Here is a 9,679-nt window from a genome sequence, read left to right as displayed (position 1 = left end):
CTCGTGCATTCACACCTCAGGTGGAGTCCGGCCACTCAACATGTGAAGGCATGCGAAGGTGCCGGCAATCCTCGTGTCCCGCCTTCCAACACTGGTGCAGGTGTGGTCACGATACAGTGCATTAATAACAACACGCCTTTCATAAGAAAAGCAACAGGTATCATGTTTACTTTTCATGTTCACCCATTGTTTCACCTGTTGTGTCACCTGAGCAAAGTTTGCCTCACGGCCGCTGAGCAGAATCTCTGTCAATCTTCAACCTCGTTCCCCTAAAACTCAGTGACCTGGTTTTATTTTGAAAGGGTTTATCAGCTGGGCTCCATGTCGTCACCAGGAACTAATTCATGAGTGTAACCTCACTCTTATCGCTGCAGTGCTTTAAGTAGCGGCTAATGCTTCAGTCGGGACTGATAACCTGCTGCCTGACTTTCATTCTCACATGCAGGATCATGCAGGTGGTTTGCACATTTCAGCCCAATTAAAAGACATTAATCCTGCTTTACATCACAGCTTTGTCCTTTCTCCTCCCTGCTGTATGAAGGCTCATAAAACTTCCAGCAGCTGGAACAGAAGTCTGAAACTGGTCATCATGAATGTAAAGTGTGTGTGTGATTTGGGGTTAATGAGCTAAAACTAGCGAACACACCCTTTTAGCTGAACTGTGCAGTGTGCTGTCGTTAAAGGCTCACGGTGGCTTTGCATGTCTTGGTTCATTTACCACCAACTTCACCTCCTAATGCAAACCAGGCAGCTGCGTTTTACATTTTTGAATGTATGTTTTACGGCATTTGTCCGCATGGTCTGAAAATCTCTAAGACTGGCTGATTCTATATGAATGATCAAATTATTGGTGAAATGTGCTTTAGAGTTAGATCCATCATGGTTTTGGGTTTTAATTCTGTTTTTAAATTTCCTGTTTTACGTTGAAAGAGTTTCTCCTCATGTGTCATGTTTTGTTACTTCTTGTCTTTGTGTGTTTTCTCACCTGTTTTTGGTATTGCTCGTGTTTCATTAGTTAATTAGCCGCAGGTGAATTTCTCCTGTGATTCTTGGATTTCCTGCCTTTGGGTCTCTAAGGACTGCAAAACATACTCAAGTCTGTAGGGTATGTATGATGCGACAGGAAAGAGGCTGTTAGCTTAGCTTAGCACAAACACTGGAAACATGTGGAAACAGCTAGCCTGGCGCTAATGGAAGGTGCAAAATCTGCCTGTCAGCACCTTTAATGCTCACTAGTTAACACTTTATACGCTTTTTGTTTAATTTGCCTGATGTCTGCAGGGCGTCCAGGAAGTCACTGCACCCGGCTGAGAAATAGTCCAGCACATAACCTGCATAAACCCTGAAACGTATCAGTTTTTGTACATTTTGAACACACCAGCTCAAACTACACATGATGCTGCAGGCAGGAGACGGTTAGCTTAGCACAAAGGCTGGAAACAAGGGGAATCAGCTAGCCTGGCTGTTGCTGAGAGTAATAAAACTTTGGTCTGTCTCAGTGCCTCCATGCAGCCTCTGCTGGTCTCAAAGTGACAACCAGAACCATGTGAGTCTCTCTCTCTCACACACACACACACAGATTTTTACACTTTGTTTGTTGTACAGATTAAACTAACAAGATATGATGTGTTAATTTGATGAGAAGTGGTAGAAGGTGGACTTTGAGCCCATCTAAGAGTTTTCCCCTGCTTCCAGTCTTGATGCTAAGATAACAGTATCCTGGCTGCAGCTTCAGGTTTACCAGACAGACAGGTGTGACATTAATCTTCTCATCTAACACTTACTGTTGAACTAGTCCTTTAAACACCCACTTGACCAATGCTGGATTCTAATAGGGGATAAATCAGAATACACACACACACATGAACACTGACAACATATTTCACAGCATTTAAAACCTGTGATTAATCTGGATTATTTAATCTGGGCAGTCTTTCTGTGCAGACATGTTTAGTTTAGGTGAAGCATCTGATGGAGGGGTGATGCACAGTTGCAGCAGCAGACTGTACATCAGTGTGTTTATTCATGCATGGCTGCAGCTCGTCAGGCTGATCTGGAGTCAGGTGGATTGATGATAAATCCATTTCTGATTGATAACCTGATCAAACACGTTTCTTCCGCACGGCTGGTTCCCTGAGTGTCAGCAGTGTTTGACCCGTTATATGAAAGCTGATGAGTTCACACCTGATTGTTCCTCAGAGGTTTATGTGAGAGTTTTATTTTCGGTAGAAACCACAATGAAAATGGGGTCACACACAAGTTTCAGTTTCTGTTAATTCGCGTTTTTTCCGATCGGTTTTCGACTCGTTTTTTTTCAACCAGGTGATAAAACTAATATCTGAATATAAATCCGAGGAGCTGGAGCCTGAAACATCGACCTCAAAACAATTTTCTGAACGGACAGAAGAAAAATGATAATCAGAAATGGATCAACTCACCTGTGGCAGCTCAGTCAATCATCTGAAGATTCACCCCACACCCGGAAGATAGTCTGTGACGTCAAGCTGATCGATTCTTTCCTATCCCACCTTTCAAGCTCGCGCATTGATCCACAGACCGGGACTCTACTGGACTCTGCTGGACTCCACTGTAGTGTATTGTAGTCCTCTATTCTTCACAACACTAAACTCAGTTTATGATTTCTGTTCACAGTCCACATGAACTCTTCTTCTCTGCCCTGTTCTATACTCTCCTGCCTTCTGCTCTGTTCTGCTGCAATTTATATTAAAATTTAAATTATAAGCACAGTAAAAAAGTAAAAAAAAGTAAATCTCTTATGAACAGAAAACTAAAATGTAGAGGTTCTGGAGGTCATCAGAATAAATGCATGCAGACAAACCAGGATCCCATTTCTCGTTCAGATGTGTGGAAGAAAAAGAAGCATCAGTTAATACAGAACCAGTTCTCCTGTCCCACAACATAAAACTCTAAACACCACATCCTGTCTTGTGAGAGGAGGAAGTCCATCGGTTTTGGTTGAAGTGCACATCAAAGATATGCAGCTTTAATTTTAGTATCACAGAAACTGCAGTCATTATGAACTTTTATTATGCGTATTATGATTTATTATGAAGTTTTCAGTAATTCAGGTATTTATTCTACTGTTTCCTGGGACGTTTTCTGTTCTAGTATATTCTGTTCTGCTCAGTTTATTCAGTCTGTACTGTGTGCATCTACCACCTGTTCTGTTCTTTCTTAACTCTATTCTGTTCTACGTTGTGTTGTTCTGAGCAGCACTTCACTCTATTCCATTCCGTTCTGTTCCGTTCCACTTCTATTGTGTTCTATTCTATTCTGTTCGGTTCTGCTGTTTTCTTTCATTTTATTCTATTGTATTATATCACTTGTGTTCTATTGCACTTAATTCTATATTGTGCTCTTTTCTATTCTTCTCTTTTCCCATCTATTCTATTCTATTCTATTCTATTGTAATTCACGGTCCAGATTACGTAGTGTTAAAGGAGGCGGGTCTAATCGCCGCAGCCCCGCCCCTTCCTGACAACCAGCACGCCTCCCGTTTGTCTCCTAGCAACCAGCCTGTCAGCCTGTCCAGGCCGCCCGCCCGTCCGGACACGCTGCGTCCCGGACTAAAAGTTGCCTAAATAAGGGGGCAAACCCTCCAGATCCTCCATGGAACCGAACTCGGGGTGAGTCGAGGGCGCCGCCATGAACGACCGGTACCACCGGGCGGCCCGGGACGGCTACCTGGACGTGCTGAAGGAGGCCACACGGAAGGAGCTGAACGCACCAGACGAGGATGGGATGACACCGACCTTATGGGCCGCTTACCACGGCAACCTGGAGGCGCTCCGGCTCATCGTGGGCAGAGGGTGAGTCCGGAGGCCAGGGACCGGGTTTTCCTGTAGCATCCATGTCATCAGCAAGTTCTTTCCTCCAGTAACACAACTGATCCAGATCTGAACAGTTTTTAATTATTACTCCATTATTCTGATCTGATTTAGTCTGTTTCCTTCAGTGAGAGTTGACTTGAAGTCAGTGGATTCATTCAGAAACTTCACTTATTTTAAGAAGAAGACTTTGAATGTGAAACTTTAACCACGATAAACAGAACAGAAAGTTGTTGAAACGTAGAATTTCAAAGTATTTATTGAAAATTCTGCTCACATGAGCATGAATATACAAACACACACCCTCCCACCCCTTCACTAATCACATGGTGCAGCTGATGGAGGTCTATACATTTAAACAGCCTGATTACAGAGAAAGGTCACAGCAGCAGGATTTCATAAAACACCCTGACACATGCATCTGAAGCAGGATAACTTTATGTTTAATCTCACAGATGTGGCTCAGGCTAATCCGTTACATAGCAGCACAGAGCCGGTGCAGGAGCAGCTTTAATCTGACTCAGTTACAATAGAGGAGCCGTTTTTATACCGATCAATTACAGACAGGACGCAGCGCAGAAACTGATCACGAGCAGCAGATGTGATCTGTGCTCTGAACGTCTAATTCACCCTCATCGCACAGTGTTTGCTGTGTGTTTGTAAGAGAAAGCTGAGATAAGTATAAAAGGCTTCAGGAGTAAGTCTATATTCTGAGATAAGTTGAAGCTAATGTATCAGACGTCTTTGTTCAGGGTTTAGCAGTCAGACAGAGCAGCCTTTCATGCAGTATGATATTTACTGCAGACTAACAGGAGGGCAGAGCGCAGTATGTCATGCTGCTGCTGCTGGCAGCTTTATCGATGCTGGGGGGGGGGGCTGCAGACTCAGGAAAGGTCACAGTGATGGATAGAGCATCTCCTTCACTTGGGCATCCCTGCAGGATGCAGGTGGATATGAAGCAAAGACAGGCAACTGAAGCTGAGCTGCAGGTCAAAGTTCACAGCAAAAGGTAAAGTTGAGAGAGGAACAGAAGCTTTTAGATGCTTTTCTCACAGAAGACGTTGATATTTATCTCACTTTCTTTTTAAATATTGTTGCTCCAGATATTTTCCTACGAAGCATTTATTTACTGAACAAAAGAAGGCAAAGTATCCAAAGTGGTGGTCATGTCACAAACTGTGCAAATAAAATACAGTGGAAAAAAATCTCTTAATCCAGTAAATACCTGATTATTGAATGAATTAACACAGCAACTTTACGTACTTGTAAAGCTGGATCTGTTCCGGAGCCCCAGGCCCCCAGGGGCCCCACAGGCAACAGATTTATTTGATTGAATTTGTACCACAAGAGAATAATGTCAGCTAAAACAGAGCCTTCATTATTATTATTAGTGTTGTGTCTTGTATGAAAGATGGAGTATTAAAGCCCCTAAAAAACTAAAATCTGAAGCATTTCTGCATATCATAAAATCTTTACAATAAATAAACAACAATCAAAGTTAAAAAAAGAAACATCAGAGTGGCTTTATTTAAGAAGATCTGCTAATCTGCCTCGTCACGTCTCTTCAAACACAAAATCTCTGATGTGGGATAACCAAAACTTTTCTAACTGTGGCAGAAAACATTGTGTGACCTGTGATGCTGATTGAGAGGAAGAAGTTCCAGGACCTTTAACAAGTTAATCCTGAAAAATTTATGCTCAATCAAATGACCTCAACAACACTGAGAGTCTGCGGCCAAACTCCTTGCTGTGTGAGCAGCATGCTAACACCAGCATGCTACATGTTCACAGTGACAGTGTTAGCATGCTGATGGTTTGCAGGTAAAGTGTTCTTAGTTCAGTGTGTTAGCATGCTAGCATTTGCTAAGTAGTACACCTAAGGCTGGTGGGCATGCTGTTAATTTTTAAAGTAAACAGAAATATGCAGGAATGAAATGTTTTTGGTCTGATGATGGAAAAGTCGGGGCACCCCCTCCTCTGGGGACCATTAACTCATCCGTCAGCTGTTGATGGATGAGATGTTTCAGTCTGGATCAAAGTCGAGGGCGGATTGACCAACAGACCTGCATTTCCATTTCTACAGCCACGCTGTTAGCATGGCTAATAGCACTGATAGCACTGGTTGGTTTCTGGGTCTCTGAAGCATCGTGCAGTCTACTGTCTGCTCTGGACTGACTGAGGTAAAAAAAAAATTAACAGAGGACTGTGATGCAGTACTGAAGTTTGATACTCAGCCGTACATGCTGCTGGTAAACAGGTGGTAGTTTGAGGTTTGTGTGTCATCGCTGAGTTGCAGCTGCTGGCAAAGCTGCAGATGTTCAAGTTACTATTTGAGAGAGTTCAGTGTGATTCCTCCTCGGTGTTACTACGGTGACACAGTTCCTGTTTCTGCACCTTTGGAATATGATCCGCTCCACTGCCCTCTCAGCTGACACAGAATGATGGAAAAGCAAAATATGATGCTCTGATCATAAAAATAAACCGCATGCTGTTTGCTCTAATGTCACATGTGACAGCTGGAGGCTTTGCCAGGGAGCAGGCAGGACCTGAAATCAGGGTTCGCGCTGGTGTGCCTGCAGTGTGTGTGGTAGCTGTGTCTCCGGGTGTCTGCGAAAAAAGACGCCTGGTGTGTGGGATGAATAATGCAAAGTCACCTCTGTCATGTTTAACCTGCAGTGCTTCAATTATTGATCGGGGCCGGCCATGTGGGCGGAGAGAATACAGGAAGGGGAGGGGCTTCAGTTCAGTACAAACACAGTTCATGTATATGTAGTGCAGAAGAGTTGACATGCTGCACGTGTTTCACTGAACTGTAATCCATTTGGAACCAAAGTCCAGCATGCGTTCTTGTTGTGTGATCTGTTATTGCTTGCACAGCATTATGGGTAGTGTTTTACTGATATTGCAGTAATATCTCCATGTTATATATCTGATACTGAATACTACACTGGAGTCAAGTCATTATTCTCCAGCAGCAGGCGCTCAGCTAATATTAGTGCAAACACTCTCGATGCATTGTATGTTTTTTGGTTACAAGTATTGACTCTCTTCATTACTGATTAATTGATCTATATTTTTTTCAGGTAAATGATTAATCAGAAACCATAAATGTGGGCCGTAAAAGGTGTATAAAGATATTTGGTTTGAAATAAAACTGAGAAAAGCAGAGAATCAAAGCCGGAACCAGATGTGTTCCAGAGGTGTAGCAGCCAAAAAATACCAAACCAGAGCATGAAGTGAAAATACTCTGTGCACTGCACCTCGTTTTTACTACGATGGATACAAACCATGTCTTTTTGTAAACTCAAGAAATGACTTGCTATACTTCATCAAAGCATCTCTGACTCGACATCGAAGAGTAATTTTCACTGCACAGGAGACGAACTGATGTAATTGCAGGTCATGTGACTCATCTTACTTCCAGGTTAAGTCAGACGTGTTCTAACTACAGTGGTCAAAGAAGAATAAATATAGTTATATGAACATGTTGTCACTGCTGGAGAAGTTTTCTGCCACTTTATAGAAAATTAATATGATCTCAGATTCAGGCTTGATAGTGAGGGAACGAGGCGGCCAACTGTCCTTTTATATTTCAGTCTTATACATGTATCAGTGCAGTGCAGCCATGGCAACACCATCCTGGTTTGCAGCTGTCATAACACAACAACAACTCAAAATACACATATTGTGGCCACTGTGACAGCTGAAACAAGCTGAAAAACCCAACATTGCCGTCATCTTATAAAGATGTGATCCACATGTCAGCTAGCAGCGTTAGCGTTCCTTGGAGGTGTTTTTGGTTCCAGCTGATGAACGTTTTGATCTCCTCCAACTCTTGAGGAAAATATCTGCTTCTATTGTAAGAATAATGATTGCAGATTCACACAAGTTTCAAGTCACTGCAAATTGATTTTCAAAACATGTGTCTTAGGTCAGTTCTCCTGTCAGTACCCTTGAGAAAGGCACTGACTTAGAACTTAGTTGGTCCCCGGTCTAACCCTAACCCTCTGTCTTCCAGAGGTGACCCAGACAAATGTGACATCTGGGGCAACACACCTCTTCACCTGGCAGCTGCCAACGGCCACCACAACTGCCTGTCCTTCCTGGTGGCTTTCGGTGCCAACGTGTGGTGTCTGGACAATGACTACCACACACCGCTGGACATGGCCGCCACCAAGGGACACATGGACTGTGTTCGCTACCTGGACTCCATCGCTGCCAAGCAGATCGCCCTGAACCCAAAGCTGGTCAGCAAACTCAAGGACCGGGCGTTCCGTGCCGCAGAGCGCCGGATGAAAGAGTGCGCAAAGCTCCAGAGGAAGCACCGCGAGCGTATGGAGAGGAAGTTCATGAAGGAGTCTGCGGCTTTAGACAACTTAGACGCGATTAGCTTTTCTAGCTACACCAGCAGCAGCACACTGAGCCGCAAGTTCAACACTGTCACCTCCAACATGCCATACTCGCAGGTGATTGCTCTTTGACTTTGTGTTAAAGTGGAATTTATCATTCAGTGATCAAAATGGATGTTAGAAATCTGTCTTAATTTTCAATGTCTATACTTTCCTGGCAGGCCACTCTGCATTCCACAGCCAAGGGCAAGGCCAAGATTCAGAAGAAGTTGGAGAAGAAGAAGCAGGTTGATGGAACGTTCAAGATCTACGAGGACGGGAGGAAAAGTGTGCGCTCGCTGTCTGGCCTGCAGCTTGGCAATGACGTCATGTTCCTCAAACAAGGCACCTATGCCAACCCGAAGGAGCGGTCACGCCTCAACATCCGCGACATGTTCGCCCGAGACAACGAGGACGACGCCGACACCGTCTCCCGTGCCATGAGCGACCCGGGCCTCCATGAGGCTGCGTATTCGGAGATCAGCGCCGACTCTGGACGCGATTCCCTGTTCACCCGACCCGGACTTGGCACCATGGTGTTCAGGAGGAACTACATGAGTGGAGGCATGTTTGGTATTGGGGCACGGGATGAAGGAAGTGTAGCAGGGAGTGAACCTGTGGGTCGGGCGCCTAATGTTCGCCTACGAGGTCATCTGCCTCGGCGCTCGCCCAGCTTTGATGAGGACAGTATTGGCAGTGCCTTGAGCCTGCAAGAAAGAAACCTTCAGGAGTTACCCTGGGAGGAAACTGATGTTGTGTTGGATCAGGACTTGGAGCTAGAGAACAGTCCTCTAGAGACCTTCCTGGCCTCTCAGAACCTCAGTGAGTTCATGCAGATCTTCAGGAGGGAGAAGATCGACCTGCAGGCTTTGCTGCTTTGTTCAGATAAGGACCTCACCAGCATTCACATCCCTTTGGGCCCCAGGAAGAAACTTCTGGATGCCTGCAAGAGACGCCTGGACACCCTAGATGAACCAGAGGCCATTGAAGACACTGAGCTGTGAAGGTCAGGATGGAGTAATCCACGTTTTGTTTTAAAAAGGAAGCACCACTGTTCTTTCCTACCTGATAAACCTTTGTTGTCGCACAGAAGCGACTATTTTTGCATGCATCATTTGTGTCAGTGACAGAGGTGACTGAGTTGTGAGAACATGAATAGTTGTGGATAGCCTTTGTCAATGTTGATATTGAATAGAGTAATAATATGTTTGTTATTAATTATTACTCTTTGTGTCATGATTTTTAATTCATGACTCTAAGGGTCAAGCAGGAACATGCAGGCCGCAGGAATGAGCATGTGCAGTGAGCCTCACAACACAAAGGCAAACCCAGAAGCAAGAAAACTTTTTGACAAGTGCACTCATTTTTCATTCAGCCGAATGGGCATCTATGTGTGTGTGAGCACACAGCAAATTCTTTTACATCCGAGGCTCCACAATACCA

The 9,679-nt window shown here is 44.3% G+C and overlaps 1 protein-coding gene across 2 annotated transcripts; it reads left to right on the top strand.

The window, feature by feature from the left end:
* The first annotated feature begins 3,666 nt into the window (after nucleotides 1-3,666).
* LOC121625163 (Usher syndrome type-1G protein homolog) lies at nucleotides 3,667-9,240 on the top strand. Of its 2 annotated transcripts, none has more exons than XM_041963230.1 (3): nucleotides 3,667-3,830; nucleotides 7,867-8,314; nucleotides 8,419-9,240. In XM_041963230.1, exons 1-3 carry the CDS (start codon nucleotides 3,667-3,669, stop codon nucleotides 9,238-9,240), a joined length of 1,434 nt encoding a protein of 477 aa, XP_041819164.1. The 2 variants fall into 2 exon arrangements, with proteins under 2 accessions (XP_041819164.1, XP_041819165.1); XM_041963231.1 differs by lacking the exon at nucleotides 3,667-3,830 and adding an exon at nucleotides 4,742-4,857.
* The last annotated feature ends 439 nt before the right edge of the window (nucleotides 9,241-9,679 follow it).

This window comes from Chelmon rostratus, chromosome 21 (assembly GCF_017976325.1).
Source record: "Chelmon rostratus isolate fCheRos1 chromosome 21, fCheRos1.pri, whole genome shotgun sequence".
NCBI lineage: Eukaryota > Metazoa > Chordata > Actinopteri > Chaetodontiformes > Chaetodontidae > Chelmon > Chelmon rostratus.
The sequence above is the reverse complement of the archived record's forward strand: the minus strand, read 5'-3'. Positions and strand labels throughout refer to the sequence as shown.